This window comes from Trichosurus vulpecula, chromosome 9 (genome assembly GCF_011100635.1).
Source record: "Trichosurus vulpecula isolate mTriVul1 chromosome 9, mTriVul1.pri, whole genome shotgun sequence".
NCBI classification, from domain to species: Eukaryota; Metazoa; Chordata; class Mammalia; order Diprotodontia; family Phalangeridae; genus Trichosurus; species Trichosurus vulpecula.
In genome coordinates this window covers 112,124,478-112,148,114 of record NC_050581.1, presented here as the reverse complement: position 1 = coordinate 112,148,114, position 23,637 = coordinate 112,124,478, and the positions used below count along the sequence as shown (strand labels likewise).

The following is a 23,637-nucleotide window of genomic DNA, read 5'->3' as shown; positions in this document are numbered from 1 at the left end:
TTACACTGTATGGACAAAGGGATTCCTATCCAAAAAAAATTTTTTTAATGTTATGTAGGTAAAATCTGATTGTGATAATCAAAAGCAGCCTCAGTCAATGAAACCAAATGTAAATATTAGGAAGGACAATCAAAAGGTAGAAATGTTACAAGGAAATATAAGATGATGTCTCCACAGGACAATATAAATTTTGAAGGATTACAAGGAAAAAGAAGGGCATTGGTGACAGCTCCAGAAAGGGAATTAACTTGGTGTATTCAGAAGGGAATGATGTCTTTGTTTTCATTCTGATTGTGTATGAATATCTTAGCTTTCTTTTCATTCCTTTTCACCTTGTTATCAGTTGATTTTGCTAACTCTTTCCCTTTTGGGTCGATTGTCCAAATTTAGCTGCTCGGTATTTGAGGGATTTATAAAAGCACAGGGGCTCATGTAGGCTGTATTTATTTGCAATGCACTAGGGCTAGCAGCCTGTTCAAATCCTCTTGTCAATCATTTTCTTTTCATCAGGTCTACTTTGGGAAATCAGCTCAGTAGCTATCATGGACACAGATCTTTTGTGGCTCTTCTTTTGGACTCCTGGCCACAATATTCAAAAGGCCACTGTCTCTAGGTTATGTAACTTTGTGCTCATTTTTCTCCCATCTTAATGAAGCATTCCCTTTGCAGAGGCTGTATTTTTTTCCCTGCTGTCTCCTCATTCTCACTAGCACAATCTTTCTTGGTTTCACATCAGTTTTTATGCAAAAACACTTCTTACTATCCTCTGACCATACTGTGATAAGTTTAGAAATGGACAGGAATGTTTCAGAATGGAAAAGGCTGTGAAATGTACAGGCCTAGAAATACTTTTAGGAGGTGTCACTTCTTTTTTTTTTTTTTTGGAAAGGGGGAAGGCAGGGCAATTGGGGGTTAAGTGACTTGCCCAAGGTCACACAGCTAGTAAGTGTGTCAAGTGTCTGAGGCTACATTTGAACTCAGGTCGTCCTGACTCCAGGGCCGGTGCTCTACTCCCTGCGCCACCTAGCTGCTCGCCATCACTTCTTTATGGCCAAATAATGTGTATCAGAGAGGGTGAAATATTACAATTATATTATCAGATCTATGATACACAGGCCTGGAAATCCCTCTGACTTTATAGTAGTAATGGATTCGTAGATTTGGTGACAGAAGAGACTCTGGTGGCCATTCAGTTAAACCCTCTCATTTTATAGATTAGAAAACTGAGACTTAGAGAGATTAAGTGAATTGCCCATGGTCACAAAGCTAATGAATGTCTGAGGCAGAATTTGAATCCAAGTCTTCTCAACAAGTCATATATCATACCCTTCATCTAGAACTATATGCAGTGGGTTGGTGAAGTAATACTTGGAGGTGAAGGCCAAGTTGTTGGGCAGGGACTGGATTCCTTCTAAGTTCTGCCTACAAAGACCCACTTGCCTTGCTTAAGGAAAAAACAAAACTTTCCCCCCTACCCTTGAAACAGATGAAAAAGAAAAAAATAAGGCTTTTCCTCACTCAGTCATGAGCATTCTTTTAAGAGCTCGTAGCTCTTTACCACCGTCATATATATCACTACCTTTCCATCAGATTCAATGAGTGGGCCTGTTACGGACTCATTCCATACTCCTACCGAATAAAGGAGAACACCGGTAATAAATGAAGCCTGGCTTTATATCCCTTTATCTCTAAATTAACAAAACATAGAAATGACTAGTCATGTAATTAAGTTTTTAAAATATAGCTCTGTTCGCTTAATATACTTTTACCCACTTTAAACAAAAAAGACCCCTAATTAAAATTAAGACACAAAGATTTCAAAGAAGATAGATTCATTTGAACACTTTGGTAAATTACATGTTTATTTTTTTCTCCTTAGCTTTAGTGTTGAGCACAAAGCGCTTTGAAGTAGTTACTGTGAAACATGTTTTATAACATTGCCAATGAAATGCACTTTGCTTCCTTCAGACATTACAGCAGCTAACAGTCCCTGTGTTTCATCTGCAGATCATCACTTCTCACCCATCCAAAAGAACACAAAATAAAAAATGATAAGGGTATAAAGTATGTACAAATTGGTTACACCAAAAGTGACAAATGTATACATACAGTAGGTAAGGGTGAAAGGGACTGAAATGTAACATTAATTATCTGTCAACTGGTTGAAACAATCAGGATAGCTAAACAGATTTCATGAACGTTATGACTAAAAACAGCCTAAAAATGGCAAGAGATTTACAGAACCAGAGCTGTTGCGCCATGCTAAGACTAATAAAATGTGACATTGTTCCATGGGAATTCAAGACATTTTCCCATTTAGCAACTAATAAAAGAGTTAAACCTAGGGAAGTTGTAGCTTGAGTGCTTGGAGATATGGAAAGAAAATGGATAGTTTAGTAGTGTTGAATACCAGATGATGGGAAACTATTACTATTACAAGAAGAGACAGATCTTTAAGTTACAGGGCAAAAGAAACACCTATATCTGTAAGTAAATATTGCAGCACTCTTACTGAAGAATCCATGGCTTTCTTAGAACACACGTTTTGGGTGGGCCTCACATACCAAAAATATGATTGACATGGCAGATCTTTCCAAACAACACAGAGCTATCTGGAACCCAGTACATGTATATGACTGAAGGGTCTAGACATGGGCAGGAGGTCTGTTACCTAATTTGTGGTTTTAATTTTATTAATTTTCAAAAAACCCCATAGGAACTGGCAGTAATGTGAAATCAGAAAGGGACACAGTAACAATACTGGTCCCTTTCAGATCTGCCACGGAAACAGAGGACTCTAAAAGGCTTTGAAAGGTCTAATGGAGGCCACTGCCTTTGGGCAGGCTGACACCGAAGCCATGGTATTAAGGAATAACAGATCAATCACAGGGTTAAGAAAGGAGAAGCCTGTCTCTGAGGTCTTTGGCAAGTTAAAGGCTCTCTTCATGTAGTAGAATAATTATTATCATCATCATCATCATCGATAGTAAACAGAAGAAATAGGGGGTAGGGTAATTTTCTCAGACAGAGACATTCCAGTCCTCCTTGATCCAGCTCCATCACATGCATGTGTAAGTGAGAGCTCCATTCTGGATAGCTTTGAGAACCATGTGCTACAAAGACACTCCTCAGAAGGCTACATAACCCTTCTATTTCCCTACAGGGACTTGAAGAAAGCATGTTAACTCTAGCATCAAGCAAGAAAGCTGACACTTGTTTAACTTCACTGGTATTCCCAACGTAATGTGTATCTTCAACACTGATGAAGCCCTCCTTTCCAAAATGGATGGCTTCGAAGACACTGTGGATACGAAACTCAGCCATCCAAGTCATTAAGTGACTGGGAGAAATTATTACCAATACAATAAATTGCAAACAACGGAACTTATTAGAAATTTGGAATCAGGTGTCTATATGACTTAACAGAACCCAATCCATATACATTGAAGACCCTGATCTTCATCTACTGTAAGGAGCCAGGAAGCCATGTTTATGCTAGACAACAAAGAAACAAGCTCCAGAGCCTATGGGAATGGAATAGCCATTGAAATTCTGAATCTCCTCCACATACACCTGTATCTGCATTGTAATCAGCTTCCTGGGAAAGCATGTAAGACCCAGAAAGCTGGGAGGCTGCAACAGCCTTTGTCTGCCCCTGCAAAGTGGCTCTATTTCTTACTTACATGCAAGAGCACAGACTAAATGCCCTGAGAGCTGCCTGAGTGTTCTTGGGCACACTCACCAACCCTGAGATGCCCAAGAACCAGAAATCTACAAAGGCATATCCACTCTTTCCAATCTGGTTCTTCCAATTTCCTCCCATCTTTAAAATGAGCCACAGCTCTAAACTTGCTGGTCTTCGAAGAGCCAGCCAGACCTTCTCTCCAGACTCTTTAAGCAGATGAGTTTCTCCCAAACTACACAGATCCTTTCCCTGAACTTCAAAGGCTCATAAAAGTGCCTCCCACACTTCGCCCATCCTGGAGCCAGCCTACCTGTGGTAGTAGGAAGCCCAAGTCCACCTATGACTGGTCTCCTGGGGAGCAGTGACCACCACTCCTGGGGTCCCTTCTGCTGGGCTAGCTCACCTGCCAAGCTCTGGATACTGAACAGAAGTAGATGAGCCTGCATGTGATACAGCACCTGTCATGGGAACCCAAGGCATCATCTGTTCTTCAGAAGCCTAGCTGAGAAGCACTCGTGGCTTGTGAACTCCTCTATGCAGCTGCTGCTGTTGGCTTGGAAGTGTCCTTCAGGCAGACTGCTGGGAATGGGGCGAGATTCTGGGGGGCTGTTCTGAGTCCTGGGGTTGGGCTTTCTGCTTGAACACCATGGCTTTGGGACAGGAGGCAGTAGCTTATTAGGCTGATCCAAGAGAGCTTGACAAGATGTGTCTGAAAGAGGAAATGTACGGCGCTCCCAGGGCTGGACTATCTATGAGACAGGGAAGTAAAGAGCATTAAAGGCACAAGATCTTAAAAGAAAAAAAAATCAAAACCTCCACTTTAAGTAAAGAGCTCGCAGTAAAAAGTGATATAATTTATAAAGAAACTACACCAACTACTTTTAATCTTTTTTTTTTTTGAGGCATTTGGGGTTAAGGGGCTTGCCCAGTGTCACACAGCTAGTAAGAGTCTAAGGTTGGATTCAGACTCAGGTCCTCCTCCTAATTCCTGGGCTGGAGCTCTATCTATCAACTGTGTCACCTAGCTGCCATGGCACCAAGTACTTTTAAAAGAAGAGGCAACCAAAAACTATCTGACAAATATAACAAATAAGAAATATCCTACAGTAAAATGCTATAGACAGTCATGGAAGAGGGAGAGATATAAAGACTGAATAATGAGAGGAATCCAGGATATAAAAAAGACAAAAAAAATCAGTAAAGAGTCAAGTACACAGAAGGGGGAAAAACAAACTGAAAACAAATGGAAAAAGAGAAACACTTTCAAACTCTATCTTGAAGTCTTTATATTGCTATACGACTTTTAAAACTACTACACTCTAACTTTAGAAACAGATGGAAACAGTCAATACCTTTTGGTAATTTATCTTGAAGGATATATAAAATTTAGGTGGGTCAGAAGTTTTAGCCTATTCTATGTAATGAGGAGGACTACAATAGAAAACCAATTATAGCAATATTCATTAATTAAGCATCTATTAAATGTGCAAAGCACTATACTAAGTATTGCACCAAGATGAAAATGACCAAGCCCCTGCCCTCAAATTGGGCAATCCACATTCTACTCTATGGGAATTAAACTTCTAGGCATCTAGAGGCAATACATACTTTAAAATGGCTACGGCTTTGCCATCTTTTACATTCTCCAAAGCTCATCCTTAAAACCTTTTAGATTTGGCTTTGGGCAAGGTAAAATATAGGTCAAGGCATCTGCTTAGATCAGAAGATATTAAACACATTTTTGCTGCAGTATTTGCAATTATAGAGCACTCCACTTGTAACAGCAACAACAGGTAGGTTCTTAATGAGGGAAGAATGATCACAAAGAAAAGATACTAAAGGTGGATACAGGTGCCTCTGAAGTTATTTTTCTGAATTTTTCCTATTTGAAATATCGCAACTTCCGAGAAGCAGTGGTAATTCTTACCTGTGCTGCATCATCACCAGTATCAGTGGTAGTGGAACAGGTGTCTTCACTGCAAGAAGATGGCACAGGGGTCCTGTCCTTGATGGAAAGAGACTGCAACAAGCTGCAAGGTTCAGGGCTAGAGGTTCCAGCAGAAGAATGAGCCAGATCATTAAAATTATGACATGCTGTATCTGGAGACACTGGCTGAGACACTGCTAGGCTTGTAGCAGGGAGAGGCTGAGTTCCTCGGCCTTCGCCTTTATTGGAAGATCTGCTAAAAATTACAATTTGGTAATTGCCATTAGGTTATTCATAACAAAGCCCCTTAACTAGTTGCTCAAGCAACTCAACTTTATTATCAACATAAGGAAAAAAAAACAAAAATAAATTTTCCCTCACAAATTGAAAATCCAATTAGATCTGGAATCACGGATTATTAAAATCAGAAGAGAGCTTACAATCTATATATTATTTAGTCAAACACCTTGATCTTATTTTTTTCTTGTGTTATTTTAATTAACTTTTATTTATATACGTATATTTAGTAACTTTAAGGCCCCTTTAGGCTAGGTTTTCTTCCCTTGGCATATTGCAAAAGTTTGGAATCTAACACCTTAATTTTCAACGACCTGGAAACTGAGGACCAGAGAAGTGAGAATTACAGACTATTACAACTAATTAATTCTGTCACAACTAAGTGACAGAATTAGAATTAGAACCCAGGTCTACTGACTCCTATAGGCTCATTTTTTCCCACTAAAATGTACCTGTTCCCTCGTCTATGGGAAATAGCAGCTGCTGTCCAGGAATCCCAGCGTGCTCTCTCCAGCTCCTCATGCTTGGTGTGGCGGCTCCGATAAGCATCGTCAGATGTGTCTTCTAACTAAGAAAAGAAAAAACAATCAGACCAAGTCATAATGAGGATACACACAACATAAAACTCTCTGAGTCATAAAGCAGACATATGATCTTATATTAGGAAAACTAATATACATTAGTGAGCACAGTGCTATCAATCACAGTACGTATTAAAACATTTGCTGACATGTCAGTGACAATTCAAGAAAAGCAGATAGCACAAGGGTTCTACAAGTCCACAGGGGCTGAACAATCATCATTTGAAATACATTCCAGTGAGTAACTATGAAAGAGGAGTAAACACTTGAAAACCATGGCTGGTGGATGAAGACTACTTCTGCTCATGTCGATCTCTAAACTATGACTAAGGGGCGTCATACTAGTACATACGATGTCCCAATATGGTCCTATCAGATATTATAATGTTTCACATGATACTCAAGCCATATCCTAACATCTCATTGTGTTGGAAAGATGACTCTGGATTCTTGAAGGCTCTGTCACTGCAGTGTAAGCCATGGCAATGTTCTCCTAAGCTGGAAAAGCTTTGAGAAGGGGTCTGATACCTGTCAGTTGGCTTAGAACTAGCCTAACTAAGTTCAGAGAGGTTCAGCAACATATTAGCTACAGTCATGAATTTTTTTTGGCCACAGAAACTTTAGAGGTGTAAGTTATATAAGAGTTGTGCTATTTGTTAGTGGGAGGGAATACCCACACCAGTGAACTTATAGATCCTTAAATTTTTGATTCATAAGTAAGGGCAGAAGGAATGAACTTTTAGTAAGGGGGTATGAAGATTTGACCATTAATAGGACCAACTATACTGCCACTTTAAATTCAGGTCTCTCTATGGGCTTTCTCTGACTTTGTTTTGGTTGCTCACAAGGAGAACCCCACATGAAGGCTTGGCTCCTACTAAAGCTCTTGGTTCAGAGGGCTCTTAGTGACTAGTAAAATAGAATTGCCTTTACATTTTAAACACAGAGTTTGATAACGATTAGGACTAGGTGCTCATGTACTGCAAGATCAACAAAATAGTTACTCTCTTTGATGTTCTATAGAGATTACAAGTGCAGGAGCAGAAAGCCAAGGAAAATGAAAGCAACCAATATACTTAAAGGACTATTTCTCTGATCAGCTGCCAATTGCTTTCTTATGTCCCCACAAGACATAACTCCGATAATGCTTCTCTTATTTGCCAACCAGAATTTATTTTATGAGCACTCAAGTTAGTGTCAATGTGCTAAGAAATTTACATTGGCCAGAAGGGTGAATAGGGCACATGCAGATAGTATTCACGAAATAGGGTGGCACAGAGGATAGAGTACTGGTCTTGGAGACAGGAAGAATTGAATTCAAATCCAGTCTTGTATACTTAATAACTTCATGACCCTAGTCAAGTCACTTAACCTCTGACTCACTTTCCTCAACTGTAAAATGGGGACAGCACCTACCTTCCAGGGCTATTGTGAGGACTAAATGAGCTAACTTTTGTAAAGTGCCTAGCACAGTGCCTGGTACCTAGTAAGCACTAGATGCACTCTTATTTCCTTCCTATCTATTAACACAACAATGCAGTTGCAAGGCCTCCTGTGTCTCAAATCCATATAACTTGTACACAATTAAGAAACAAGTTAGCATCTGTCAGCAACCCACTTTAAGTTTATTTAAATAGCTCTGACTTTATAAAGAAAATAAGCAGAGGCCAAGAACAGAAACATTTCTGTGCTTGCTCTTACTGCTTCCACTTTTCTATCTATCATTCTCTCACCTGAAGAAAGAATTGCATTTTTTTGTTTTTTTTCTTCTTCAGGAAAAAAAAAACCAAAAACAAAAACCCCAACCAACCAAACAAGAAAAGAAAGAAAAGACCCCTAAAAAGAAAACAAGAGACAAATAAAGTAGTCTTTTGCCTTCATTTGTTTTCTAGCTACTTACTGATTAACCTAAAAACAATATAACAGGGCCAAATGAATTGCTTTTGTTTGGTGAGCAAGCTTCTGAGTGAAAAATCTTAATATAATTTTGCATTTTAAATATATAAACTAACTTAGCTGAAGAAAGGCATCCATCTAATTTTCACTTATTGGCTCTTAGTATCACTGATCTGAAGATGTAGGGGTCCTTAATGGTCTCCTAATCCAAAGATCTAACTTTATAAATGAAGAAAATAAGAATCAGAAAGGTTAAGCAATTTTCCTAATGTCACACAGATAATAAGTAGCAGATCTGGGTATGAATTAAGGCTCTCTGGTTCTACCACACATCCTTGTTAAGAACAACCAACAAGAGAAACCCTCTATGCTACCGATGCTAAATAAAATACATTTTGTTAATTCTTACTTCTGAATCCATCTGATTTAATGTCTCTTGTTCTTTTGATTCAACCAAACGCCAGCTAAAGAAAAGAGAACAGGAAAGGTTACAAATCAACAACAGCTCAGGGCCTCAGAAACCACTACTTATCTTTTTTTCCCTCTTTCCTCTCAGGACTGAGAAAATATCTATCCTATCTCATCAATGAGATGATAGGAAGCATAAGTAAGGCTTTGCGGAAAATCACTAAACATTCAGCTCACTGAACCACTTCTTAAAACACTTCACCAAATTCATCAGGGTTACAGATTTCTCATGGACCCCCAGGCCTGGCCTCCCCCAGCCAACCCAAAACAAACTTGCCAGCTGCCAACTAAATTCAATTCAGATAGTGTTAAGACTATCCTCTAGCGAGATAAGTTTCTCTAAGAAAAGACTTATGCCAAGTATAACCTTTACCAACAAGGTCACTCTGGGTTGATTATAGATTAAATATTTATGTTTATCAGTCAGTGTTCAATGGTAATATAATACAATCATTTTATTCCCTTTATGATTAAAACAAGAATGGCACATTCAATTAAAGGTAAGAAGCCCATGAGAAATACATAAACTAAAAATTTTAGTCATTCCTTAATTGGCTCGATCAATATTTAGAAAACAAGCAGCAAAAGTGGCAGTTAAGACACTGACAAGGGGAGAGAACAAAACAGAAAATACACAAGGTAAAAAAAAAAAAGAAAATATACAAGGTGATGAAAATAAAACAAATGGTCCAAAAGAGTGGTGATAAAATGAAGAAAACCAAGATAATGACAATCTGTAAGACAGACAATCAATTATTTGATGACTATATTGTCTTGTGAGATTTCTGGGTCAAATAGAAATACTTTTACTTAGGATAGGGGGTTTGTTATTTCACAGATAACGAAAGGCTCCCAATGACTTAACTCCATTATTCCACTCTATTTTGGCAACTTCTCAATTACTACTGAAAGACAGTGACACCAATACTACTTTCAGAAATGGTATCTTCTTTGCCATTAATAAGTCCATTTTTTAATAAATAAGCCCATTTTTTAAATAAACTGTATACCAACAGTTATACCTTGGAGTCAGGATCTCTTTGTACTGCAATTTCTCAACTCGAGCAGCTGTTGCCATGGACATAGGAATCACAATGTTATCGATATCATAGGAGTTTTCTGATCGTTTCTTCTTTGAGGTTTGCTTCAGTACAAGTCCCACGTAGTAGCAAGAATGTAAAAGTTATATCATGACATTAGCACCAAATAAACAAATTAGATGTGAGAACTAGAATGATTTAGCATGCTTATCTATCACTTGTGCTGATTATTTCAATTCATAACTGACAAATTCTAAGAGAACCATAGGACAACTTGGAAAGAAGTCTGTGAAAAGGCTGTTATAGCACTTTCCCCCTTCAAGGGGGCCAATATAACAGCCTAGGAGTCCATGGATCCACCCCTACAGAACTGAGGGGAGAGTCTAGCTACTTCTACTGGTGTCTACAATGGTTGAAAAGTTTGGCTGTATAACAGTTGTATAACAATAATAAAAAAGAGACCTCTTTTTATACTTAAATGAACTATCAGGCCAAAAAAAATTACTGGGGTTGACCAATTACAAGATGCCTTGTAGTTTGATGTTGGTTTGTCCAATCTAAGATAGGCTTTGAAAACTTGTATTTACTGAGTAAATCCAGTGACTTTATAAAGACTCGTGTGTGTGTATATGTATATATATACATATATATTTATATATTACATATATATGTGTGTATATGTATATATATACATATATATTTATATATTACATATATATGTATATGTGTGTACATACATATACACATGCATACATACTTCTAGAACTTCATAGATTTCCACAAAAAAATTTTTTTATTAAACTTTTGGTTTTGTATCATGCTTATTCCCTAAACCCCTGCCCTGCCTCTTCTGCCTTCCACACAGCATTTAAATGCTTCCTTTTAACAACGAAAAACTGTTCAGCCCAAAAAAATCAATAGTGAACTCATCTGACAGTATATACGACATTCTTTTTTTACACGACTATACATGCTATTAAGGGTTTCACTGTTTCTTCCTAGGACCAAGACTGATCATTACACTTACTTAGAATTCAGTTTTCTTTCCCCACCCTCCACCTTTTTTTTTTCATTTAGACGACTGCAGTCATTATGTATAATGTTCTCTTGATTTTGCAGTAGTCCTTACACGTTTCTCCATGTTTTTCTGAATTTTTCAGATTCACTTATTACTCCATAATAATGTTCCATTACATTCATAAGATACAAAGCCAGGAGGCTAGTTAATACATTTCATTAGTCAGGATGTAAAGAGATCCTGACAGACTTAGCCTGTCTAGCCACCAGCATAATGGGCTGACTCTATTAAGATTAAATTTAATAAGGCTAAATGTGAAGTTTTATAGGTAGGTTAAAAAACCCTGACTTTCCACAGATAAGATGGGTGAGGCACGGGTAGATTTGTCTGGAAAAGATAGATTATGGAGATTTTGGTGGACAGCTAAAAGAAGCTAATATGATCTTGTACTAGATTAAGAAAAATGCTGCTCCTAGAAATAAGGTAGTGATAGTCTCACCGTACTCTGCCATGGACAGACATGGAGAGTACTGTGGTCAGTTCTGGTCACCATACGTCAGCAAGGACACCAATAAGCCAGGAGGTCAACCACGACAGTGAAAAGTCTTGATTCCATGCCATATGAGGATCAGATGAAACAGAAATGCATAGCGTGAAGAAGAGAACTTGGGGGGCCATGAAAACTGTGCTCAAGTACTTGAAGGGCTGAAATGTGGCAGTACTTTTCTGTTTGGGACTAGCAGGCAGAATCAAGAGTAATGTGTGGGAGTAGCAGAAAGGCAATTTTCGTCTGGATGACAGGAAAAACTTCCTAACAATTAAAGCTACTCAACAAGTGGGATGGGTGGTTTCAGGAGGCAGTGGATTTTCCTCTCACTGAAGGTCTTCAAACAGAGGTTGGATGAACTTCTGTCTCTTCTGTTGTGATGCAGATTCTTTTTGGATCAGGATGTGGACTAGACAACTTTTTAGGTCCTTTCCTACCCTGAAATGCTTCAATATACCGCAATCTAATTAGCCATTTCCCTCCAAAAGAACATTTACTTTGTTTTCAGTTCTACTATGAATGTTTTGGTAGATGACCTCCTTGGGAGTATAAGCCCCATATCAGGGTTACTGCATTAAAGGGCACAAACTTACTGCCTTATCTTGCATAATTACAAACTGCTTTTCCAAAATAATCTGATCGAGTTATAGCTCAACCGGCACAGGAGAGTATCCTCCAACATTCGCTGTTTTTGTTTTTTGTCATCTTACTGAAACCTCAGCTGCTTTACTTTCCATTTCTCTCACTCTTGGTGATTTGTAGTACTTTAAAAACATGGCTACTACTAATGGCAATGCTTCTTCTGAAAACTTTGTTCATATCTTTGATCATGCACGTACTGGGAACAGGCAGCACGGCGTAACGGAAAGAACGTTAGATTGGAATTCAGCGCAGACAAGCAATGGGATACTTACTACCTCTCACACTTACTAGCTGTGTGGCCATGGACAAAGCAATGAACCTCTCTGAGCCTCAGTTCTCTCATCTGTGAGCAGGGGAATAACAATAATATAAATGTGACAGCTCGCAGGGCTGTCAGGAGGATCAAAAAAGATCATATGTGTAGTTACTCTGCAAAAGTTAAAGTAATCTGTGTCAATTATATTGGAGATACCAAGCCAGAGTGGATAATCACGGAAAGCGTGGACAAGACACACTTAAACGGGAATTCCAAATACGGAAAGGGTTAGGTTTAGCCACTGGACTCAGCAGTTTGTTGTGGTTTGTACACATTCCAATTCTGTCACAAATGAAAATGTTCTATGACGTGTGGGGAGGAATAGAGCAGGGAAGAGCACATCCTCATCCTTAGCACCGCATAGCAGTTTTCATCCCAAGTGAGAGATCAACTGGAAATTTAAGAAGCAGTCATAGATTCTTAAATGTGAGGTACATAGTTACTAAAATGGAGACTCAAATTCCTGCTTCTTTGTAGGTAAAAGAAGCAAATGAAAGGGTGGCTCTGCAGTCAGAAAGTATTGTCCCTGATATATACTGGCCATGTGACTATGAACAAGGGCCCTAGGCAACTCTCTATGGCTGAAAGCTGAAGAAAAGATGCCATACTGAATCTCACAGGAAACTCTACACAAAGATGAAAGCGTAGGTCAGGACCAAAAACCATGTGCCTACAAGGACAATAACCTACGGCTACATGGATGTCCCCAGAAACCTTTTTATGATCTGCAACTGGATTCTAATTGCGTCTAGTTGATGGTCATTTTAATTTTAACCATGACTCACCGAGGCAGAACTGCTTGAGGGCTGGCTGGATGATGGTGCTGTAGAACTATCAACAACAGAAGGTGATAGATTGTGCTCCAAAGGACTGGGTTTCAGTGTCTGAGGGCTGGAGGCAAACATGCTAGGGCTGGCTGCTGATCCTTTAAGGTGTCTTCCTTCCTTAAGAGGTGAATCTATATGATATCGGAGAATATCTATGAATTTCAGAGGCATTTATCAATTTTTTTTTAAAGAAACAAAAAAGCAAAGCAAATGCCTCAGAAAAAAAATGAAAATAAAAAATATGACCTTGGAAAAGTGCTGCTTCTTGATGTGGCTCAGGATATAGTGTAGGGCTTGGGCAAAAAAATCAGGATACAAATGAGATAAAAGAGAGCAATAGGGAAGGGGAAGTTATCAATCTATAACAAGTTTAAAGTAGGAAAACAACATTTTAAAATGAAAATTTTGTGTTATGGTCTACATCTTAAAAAATAAACACGCAAAAAATATGTGTATATACTATCTAGCTTCAATGAGGCAACGTGGCATAGTAGAAAGGGTTGACCTTGGAGTCTGGAAGACCTGGGTTCAAAACCCTGTCTTGAACTTACTGATTGATTCATTCAACAAATGCTCTACAAGCACCATTTTTTGTCAGGCATTGTATAAAGCAAAGTTGATACAAAGACAAAAATTAAACAGTCCTTACTGACAATGAGTTTACAGTCTATTGGGGAAAACAATATATATACACAGTTAAGTAAATCCAAAATATACACAAAATAATAGGAAATGAGCCTTGAGGACCTGAAGGTGAAGGAGAAGGGTACTGATGACAGGCATGGGGACAGGAGATGCAACATGCCATGCAGAAAGAACAGTAAGTAAATAAGTTTGGGAATAAAGTATAAAGAATCAATGAGGTGATATGGGACAAAATCTAAAAAGATAGGTTGGAGGTAGACAATGAAAGTATTTAAATGCTAAAGAGGAATTTACATTTCATCCAAGGCAGTGGATGCTACTGAAACTTTTTTTAGAAGGTGAGTGATATGGTCATACCTCTTTTAGGAATAACAATTTGTCAGCTGTTCGAAGGATAAAGTGAAAAGTGGAGGGCCTTGATAGGAAAACCAATTAGGAAGCTAAAGCAAGAGTCCAGGTGAGAGGTGAAGAGGGACAGAATAAAGGTTGTGGCTATTTGAATGTAAAGAGAGGAAAAGACTCTGAGAAATGTAGAGATAGAATTATTAAGACTTGGCAACTTACTGGATGTGAGAGGTGAAGAAGAAAAGTATTGATTCTCCGAGCCTGGTGATGCCCTTAACAAAAATATAGAGGCTGGAAAGAGGGAAGGATTCAGGGGAGGAAAATACCAAGATCTTCTTTCACACATGTTGAGTGTGAGACACCTATGGGAGCCATCATATTGGAAATTTCCCATTTGCAGATGTTAATCCAAAACTGTAGTTTGGGAGATATAATGGGGCTGGGAATATAGATCCAGGAGCAATCTGTATAGAGATATCAGTTAAAAGGATGGAGGTAAATAAGAAGGGGGGTAAGGAGGGCCTGCCTATAGTGGAGCTCTAGGGCACATTCAAAGGTGGATAATGATTCAGCAAAGGAGATTCTGAGAAGGAATGGTCAAAGAGTACGAGAACAAGGAGAGAACAATGTCACAAAAGCCAAGGGAGTAACAGAGGTTCAACACTTGGAAAAGCAGCAAAAATGAATTAGAATGAGGTGAGAGAAAAGACAATTCTATTTATCAATTAAAAGAACACTGGGGGCATAGGAGATTTCATTTTAAATTATATTACAAAGCAGTTATCAAAACAATTTGGTACTGGGTAAAAAAAGAGAGGTCCACCAACAGGTTAGGTACATAACATTCAGAAACAAATAAACTTACTAGCCTGTTTGATAAATCCAAAGACCTCAAGTACTGTGTGGATAAGGATTCACTATTTAACAAAAACTGCTGGGAGAACTGTATTGAAATTGCAAAGAGATTGATGAAAGAGAAAAAACACATATGGTAAAAAATATTTATGGTTGTTCTTTTTGTAACTGTTGTTTGTCCTTTGTTCTCGATGAAGACCAAGACATCAGTAAGGAGATGGCATGACTGATGTCATGACTGTCAAGGGAATTGGATTCATGCTCACTTAGAGCTGTGCAAAGTCACCAACCTCAGTCTCTCCTCGGGAGCCATCTGGGTCCTGTGGCAAGATATAGATCAGGAAGACTAGAAATGGCCCCGGATGCAGTGGGAGGCCTTGGCCTTTTTAAGCTAAGGTCTTTTCCAGGTCTCAATTTGTTTGAGGCAAAAGCCCATTCAGTGATTACTGTTAGGTAAAAATGATGAAAGAATGGCCTCTTTTACTTAGTAAAAAAAAAAAATCAATCTAGGAGGGGAAGAAAGTATCTGGAAACTAAGGGGTTGGCTAAATAAATTCTCGCCTATGATTATAATGGAAATAAATGGTTTTTAGAGAAACCTGGGAAAATTTCTATCAAATGATGTGGAGGGAAGTGAACAGAACAATTTGAACCACAACATCAATATCGTAATAAAAGAACAACTATGAAAGACTTAAAAACTTCTATCATTTAAATGGTAAGATAGAGGACAAAATAGTTCTTTTAGCTAAGCAGTTACAGTTGTTACCACAGGTCAAGGAACCAAACAAGTGGAATACCAGTTTGAGTAATTAACAGTAGAGAACAGTAATCCCTTATGAACTTAGCATCTTTCCTTTCCCACCAGTTTCTATGTTGTTCAATATGCACAAACTAACCCTTGGACCTGTGCTCTGAGACCTGCTCAGGGATTTTCCTCTTGCTGCAATTTCTGCTGATACACTCCATTCTTGCCCTTGTAACAAGGGCCTGTTGCAACAAGCAAGTAGTCATGAGTAGAAGAAGAGATAGTATAAAAAGTGAGAGTAATATATTGCTTGTGGTGATCTTTAGCTTAAGGAAGCCCAAGAACTTGCCAGGAATGTCCACACTGCCCTTTCCAAAGCCTACAAAAAGAGGCAGATGCTGACTCAGACTTTCCAGAGAAAAAAGAATGGAGAGAACAGGGGCGGGAGGACACCTGGACTAAAGGAAAAGAGAATGGCTTCCATCTATTATACATAAAATTCCCTAACATAGTAGGAGACTGGTACATCTTTGAAGTGCAACATTAAAAGGTGAAGGGTAATAAAGTGAGCAACAGAAAAATATAAGGAAAAAATTCTAAAATCACTTAAGATCTCAGGAGGAAGAAAATTCAGTTAAAAGTCAAGCACACAAGTTTAAAAACATGATAAATTAACAGGGGAAATACTAAAATCAGAAGACGAGTAATGATATATGAAAGATTATAAATTTCTCTTAATAAATGTTGCAAGACAAAGGAAACTGAACCAATGCTTAATAAATTGCAGAACTCTTTAGATTCTTGAGAGAAGATAGAAATGCAGCAAGATATTCCAGAATGGTTCAAGAGAGAGATTACAATCAGGAGAGAAGTCAAATGGAACAAGTAGCAGAATTTATGGCATGGACATTAGCAATAATTAGCAGAATAGAAGTATTTAAATTCATAGTTGTGAGGCTCTCTAAAGAAACAAAAGAATAACAGATTAGAGTAAAAATATATTGAAGTGAAGGACAAACTGAAAGAAGTAAAATGCAGTAATGCTGAAAAAACACATGGAAAAGACCTGAACACATGGAAAGAACTTAAAAGAATTGGAAACTGAGTGGTTATTTATTAATTGGGGAATGGCTAAAGAAGTTATGGTACATGAATATGCTGCAATACTATTATTGCACTATAAGAAATGATCAAGGTGATGGTTTCAGAAAAACCTAAGAAGACTTCTATGAACTGATGCAAAATGAAGTACAATGTATATAGTAACAACAACAAACAATGTGAAAGACTCAGAAACTCTGACCAATATAGCATTTAACAACCATTCCAGAGGAGTAATAATGAAAAATGCTAGAGAGGAGATGGATTCAGAGTATAGACTGTGGCATATACTTTTTTTGGGGAAATGGCTAAAACAGATGGAAGCCAAAATTTCCGCACTACCTTAATTTTACTTTATTTTTAGTACTGAATTTCGCTTCCCATTGAACGTTCACTAAGAAGGCACATGCATTACAAATACGTGTGGTCATACAAAATAAATGGCATTAGCTATTCCAAAAATAGAAAAAGAAAGAGAAGAAAATATGCTTCAATCTGTACCCTGAATGTCATTAATTCTTTTACTGGAATTGGAAAGCATGTTACATTCTGAGTCCTTTGGAACTGTGGTTGATCATTGTTTTGATAAGAATTATCAAGTTTTTCAAAGGTGATTAGTCTTACAATATAGCTGTTACTTATAAACTGTTTTCCCTGGTTCTGCTCATTTCACTTTGCATCAGTTTTTACAAATCTTATTAGTTTTTTTTTCTGAAGCCATTCCCTTCATCATTTCTTATAGCACAATAGTATCACATCACACTCATATGCCATACTTTGTTCAATTACACTACCTCCCCATGACAAGACTTAGTTTCCAATTCTTTGCCACCACTAAAAAAGCTGTTATATGTTTTGGATATATGGGTCCTTTTCTTCTTTCTTTGATTTCTTTGGGATACAGACCTAGTAGGGTATTGCTGAATCAAAGAGTATACAAAGTCTAACAGCCTTTTGGGCATAGTTCCAAACTGCTTTCCAGAATGTTTAGATGAGTTCACAGCTCCAACAATAGCACATCAGTATTTTCCCACCTCCCTATCAGCATATGTCATTTTCCGTTTTTCTTATCTTAGCTAATCTGAGAAATGTGAAATGGCACCTCAGAATTAGTTTAATTTACATTTTTTAATTATTAGTGCTCTAGAGCACTTTTTCATTTTGCTGGTTATAGCTTGGATTTCTTTTTCTGAAATCAGCCTATTCATATCCTTTGACCACGTATCAACTGGGGAATGGCTCTTATTCTTGTAAATTTGACTTAGTTCCCTATATATCTTAGAAATGAGACTTTTATCAGAGAAACTCGTTGCAAAATACATCAAGAAAATTCCAGGCTCACACTTCCATTCTCCTTAGCCAATAATTGTACTCAAAGATCCCAAAGTATACATCTAGAAGCAGAGGTTCGGTAACACTTTGCTTGCCTCTAAGCGACATCCTGGAACCTCTGAAAAGGAGGGACCATTTCTAAACACAGCAGAGACTGTACTTTTCCTACACAAAAAAGAAGGAAAAGCTTTGAAGCCTTGTTTGGAGCTATATCATAATCATGTTGCCTCAGTCTGGACGTATTTCAATTTCCTACCATTGGTGTTCAAAGACAGACTCACAGACTTGGTAGTCATCTGTGTAGAAATAACTGAATGCATGGGAGTAAATATGATATACAAGGGGCAGAGCAGAGGGAAAGAAAAGGAAGGCCAAGGACAGAACCTTAGGGCTACCTAAATTAAGTGGTCAGGAGAAAAACCAGGATATGACAATGTTATAAAAGCTAGGAAAGAAAGCTACAAGGAGAGAGGGAGGAAGTAGGATGAAGACTGGGAAAAAGCCATCAGATTTTTGAGCAAAGACAGTATATAACTTCTGACAGAACAGTTTCAGTACAATAGTAAAGGTGGAAACCAAAGTGCAAAGGTCTGAAAACTGAGCAGGAGGTACAAAAGTAGGATAACAAGAGAAGATGCTTCTGCTTACAAGTGTGGCAGTAAAATGAAGAAGAGAATAGCTTGAATGCATAGCAGATTTAAAGTGAGGTTTTTTCAAGGATATAAGAGAACTAGGCATGCTTGTAGCCAGTACAGAAAGAGTCAATAAATATAGGAAGAGACTGAAACAAAGCAGGAGGAAAAAGAACTGGTGGATAAGGGGAAGGAGTAGGAGTCAATATGTAATAAACATTATTCTTCCAATGATAGAAACCTGAAGGATGATTTTTTAAAAAAATAATTATTTTTAGTTTTCAACATTCACTTCCATGAGATTTTGTGTTTTAAATTTTCTCTCCCTTCCTCTCCTCTCCCCTCCCCAAGATGGCATACAATCTGATACACGCTGTACTTATGCATTCATATCAAACATATTTTCATATTAGTCATGATATAAAGAATTAGAACCAATGAGAGGAACCATGAAAAAGAAGAAACAAAACAACATAACAAAAGAGAAAAAAAGCAAATAGCATGCTTCTATCTGTATTCAGACTCCAAAGTTCTTTCTCTGGAAATGGATAGCATTTTCCATCATGAGCCTTTTGGAGTTGTCTTAGATCTGTGCATTGCTAAAAAGAGCTAAGTCTATCAAGGTCAGTCATTGCACAATGTGGCTGTTACTGTGTACAGTTTTCTCCTGGTTCTGCTCATTTCACTCAGTATCAGTTCAGGTAAGTCTTTACAGGTTTTTCTGAAGTCCACCTGTTTACCATTTCTTATAGCACAATAGTATTCCATTACATTCATATACCATAACTTGTTCAGCCATTCCCCAACTGATGGACATCCCCTCAATTTCCAATTCTTTGCCATTACAAAAAGAGCTGCTATAAATATTTTTGCACATGTGGGTCCTTTCCCCATTTTTATGATCTCTTTGGGCTACAGACTTAGACGTGGTATTGCTGGGTCAAAGGGTATGCACAGTTTCATAGCCCTTTGGGCATAGCTGAAGGATGATTTTCAAGTTATTTTCAGGGTCTGTAGAGAAAGTCATCAGGTGAAGCGGGAGACATAATGAGGGACCAAGAGTGACTCCAGAAGAAACTAGAAGACACTGTACAATATAACAAGGATGAAACTAAAGGAAGAATGTTGTGATGACCAAAGACATATATTTTATGGTTAAGGGTCAATTGTTCTTGCTTGAAATGTGGTCATGTCATGTAGATAAGTTTACTCCTGGAGTAAAGATGACTGAAAAGCAACCATTAGTGTCAAGTAGTTTTGGTTAGGTGGGAAAAAAGATGAAGACTAATTTCTTCCTTATGACCTGTCAGTCTGAAGGTACTATGAAATAGAACTTACTGGTTGGGCTGAGAGATGGGGTCAGCACTGGGTATGTAGCTGTGAGAACTCGTGAACCTTTTATAAGTGGAGACATTTTCAGAGCCTCATAGGTTAGTCGGTCCTCCTTCAGGAGGGCTTCAAAGTGCAAGTGAAGAGGGCTACCTAGATATAAGAGGAAAGATTAGATAATTTTTATGTACACGAAAAGAACTGTTTCCTGCAAGTTAAGGATAATATTTAGTAATAAAATTAGCATATGTTGGGAATTAATTACTCTGCGAGATTATTTTTTGCAATTAATATTTATGGTCAAAACAAAAAATTTACTGGTGTCCAGTAAAAGGCCATTACAAAAGCTCTCTTCAGTCAAATTCTTTTCTGAAAGCAAAACTATGATAATGATTTCCTTTCATGAGTGACTAGATAACTAGAATTCAAATAGCCAGGAAGGAAAAGTTTCATACAAGAGTCTTGTCTGGACAATTTATTTTCCAAAATGCTTGAACCAATTCACAGATTCAACAGAAATTTACTATTGTGTCTATTTCCCCAAAGACCAGGCAATATCACACTAAAATTTTTTAAAAATCATTTTTTGAGTGTCATTTTGCTGGATGTGAAGTGATATTTTGCCCTTGGGTGCCCAACAGCTGAGGCATGGCTGAACAAGTTATGGCATGTGAATGGTATATGAATGTGAGGGCGGAATATTGTACTGTAAGAAATAATGAAGAGAACAGTAGGAGAGAAATCTATAAAGACTTGGTTGAACTGTTACAGAATAAAGCGAGCAGATCCAGGAGAACAATCTATACAATAACAACAATACTGTCAAGATGAACAACTTTGAAGGACTTGGGAACTCTGACCAACACAATGACCAACCAGAACTCCAGAGCATCAAGGATGAAACAGAGAGGGGATAGACTCAGGGAGACGAAGGCATATTTTTTTGGATGTGGTTAAATAAAAGAATTTGTTTTGTTTTACTATATATACTTGTGTAATGGTAATATAAATTTGAAGATCTTCCCCATACATTAATAGACCCATGTAACCTGCTTATGTCACAGGAAGCCTAAGTCACATGCGGTGGGAGGAGCTTGCTGAACCAAGTGGAACAGGAAAGGGTGGAGCAGGAAGGAAGAGCAGTCAGAGCAGTTAGAAATGGTGGGAGGTGCAGACACAGGCAAGGAGTCAGCTAGGATTTGTGAGTGTTTGTGGGAAGGCCCTAGCAGCAGGGGAGCTGCTCTCTGTAGTGGTAATGTGTTTTAACTTCTGTTTTGCTTGGATGGATTGGATTTTCTGGTTTTGAGATTGGGCTTTCTGGTGTCTGAATGAATGTTTTGCTTCTGTCTTTTATATGGACAGTCTGTTATATTTTACAATAGGGAACCAAGTCAGCATATTCATAGCAACAACTGTTGTGAATATTGCGCCTTGGTGAAACAGCTTGTAAGAGGGGTTTTGTTTTTCTTAGTCTCTCAATGGGGATGTAAGGGGAGTATGGACCTGAAAATAAAAAATTAAAATAAATATAAAAAGAAAGAGAGACAGAGAGAAGAATTTCTTCCTTTTCCTTTTAACTTTTTATGTTTAGATTATATAATCATTTGGAATTAATTGTGGTATATGAATTGTAGGTCTAAAATAAAAATCTTGCTAAATTACATTAAAAATTTTTCCAGCAGTTTTTGTTGAATTTGGTACCCTTCCATCAGTAATTCATATTCTTTTCAATTTTTTTTTACAAGTGTCAAATAGTTTGAATGATTATTGTTTTTATAATATAGTTTGAGGTATTTTCCCCAACAATTATGTATTCAACTAATCAACTTTTAAAAATTCTAGTAACTTACAGTTTTGAAATTATGTAATTATATAATTTAAGATTATAATGGCAACACCCCCTCTCATTTACTTTTTTTCCCCTAACTTCTCTTTCTCCATGTCATCTGTTATTTTGTCTAATTTTATAAAACATCCTTTGGCAATTTGATTGGCAGTGTTACACTTGCATATTTAGATAGTAAAGAGTATCCCCTTTGTATAAAATGTACTCCTTCCTCACTTTTACCTCTCAAACTCCCAAGCTTCTTTCAAGACTCAACTTATGTGCCACCTTCCAAAAGACAGCTCTTCTTGATCTCTTTAGTTATTAATGTTCTCGCCTTTCCCAAATAACTATATAGCTAGCCTAATGGAAGTGGCAAGGAATTCTAGAGAGTACAGCATGTTCAAGCAGGTCATGCCACTACTTTCCACAGACTCAGGAAGAAACAGTTCAGAACACTAAATCCAAAACCCCTTTTGAAAGAATAGTAGTTTCTTGCAGACATATTTCCAGCCAGGCCCTCACAGCCATCATCCTTGGGAGGGAACTTTGTGGAGATATAGCCCGATACCTGCCTCGGCCTGGGCTATAGCCTCAGAAAATAAACATCTGAAGACCAAAGGCATTTGCATTGTCAAATGATTCAACATCAGATATGGTTATAGCATTATTAATGGAAATGATATTAACGAAGATGCATTACCATCTACTTTGCCACTGTACCTTAAGGTTCATGGAACCTTTCTATCTGATGTAAAGCTGAATCTTCCTATAGGTAGTGTCTCCCTTTATTAGGATGAGAGCTCCTTGAGAGCAGGGATTATCAATTTGGTTTTCTTTTTGTACCCCTGGGCTTAGGCAAAGTGCTCCTGTACATAGTAAACCACTAATAAATGCTTTTTCAATTCACTGGGTTTACAATTATGTTTAATAAAGTGACATAGCTTAACCCATGTATGTGCTGTATTCATAAAGAGCTTCCATTATTTCTCTGAAAATTATATTGTAATATGCCTTGGTAGGTTGGTTCACATATTAAAATGTATTTTTGATGAGGGAAGGGGAGAACTTTAAATTCTTTTTCTCTTTCTCTCTTCCCTGGTTTTTTATTAAAAGTGCTCAAACATCTCTGCCTCCAACTCAGGAGTTCTCTCCAAATATGAAGTTCACTTATCTACTTGCCTGCCTGCCCCTCCTATGAGATTCTTCTCTGTATGTTTCTTAAAGTAGACTACAAAGAGTCCAACCCACACGCTGGCCTCCTTTGCTTTCTTGAGACTACAAGGCCAGCAGTGACGGTCTACCTGTCAACGATTTTAACCTGTGACCAAGTCACCACATGACCAGTTCATCTTTTCGTCCTATCATAAAATTATTAGATGATGCCTTTTAATCCTGTTCTTTGTAATTGCTCATTGGTTAGATATTGCAGCTTGTTCATGACCCACTGTGTCTCTCTCTATTTTTTTCTGTGTTATAATTTTTAAGTCTTTAGAGGCAGCTATATTCCATGTTTCACTGTACACAGTAAGACTATGTAGAATATTAAGATTGCTAAGAGAAGCCTTCGCTTTCACATGA

The 23,637-nt window shown here is 37.8% G+C and overlaps 1 protein-coding gene across 2 annotated transcripts in view; it reads right to left on the bottom strand.

Moving 5' to 3' along the window:
- Positions 1 to 1,831: 1,831 nt before the first annotated feature.
- LOC118830915 (KAT8 regulatory NSL complex subunit 1-like) overlaps positions 1,832 to 23,637 on the bottom strand; it is a 178,822-nt gene continuing 157,016 nt past the window's right edge. For both annotated transcript variants that reach the window (XM_036737996.1, XM_036737997.1), the window contains 7 exons: positions 20,241 to 20,384; positions 13,203 to 13,375; positions 9,877 to 9,998; positions 8,796 to 8,850; positions 6,362 to 6,477; positions 5,613 to 5,868; positions 1,832 to 4,434 (listed from right to left, as the gene is read on the bottom strand). In XM_036737996.1, coding sequence (XP_036593891.1) covers positions 4,165 to 4,434; positions 5,613 to 5,868; positions 6,362 to 6,477; positions 8,796 to 8,850; positions 9,877 to 9,998; positions 13,203 to 13,375; positions 20,241 to 20,384 — 1,136 coding nt within the window. In that variant the 3' untranslated portion in view covers positions 1,832 to 4,164. The remainder of the gene's footprint in view (positions 4,435 to 5,612; positions 5,869 to 6,361; positions 6,478 to 8,795; positions 8,851 to 9,876; positions 9,999 to 13,202; positions 13,376 to 20,240; positions 20,385 to 23,637) is intronic.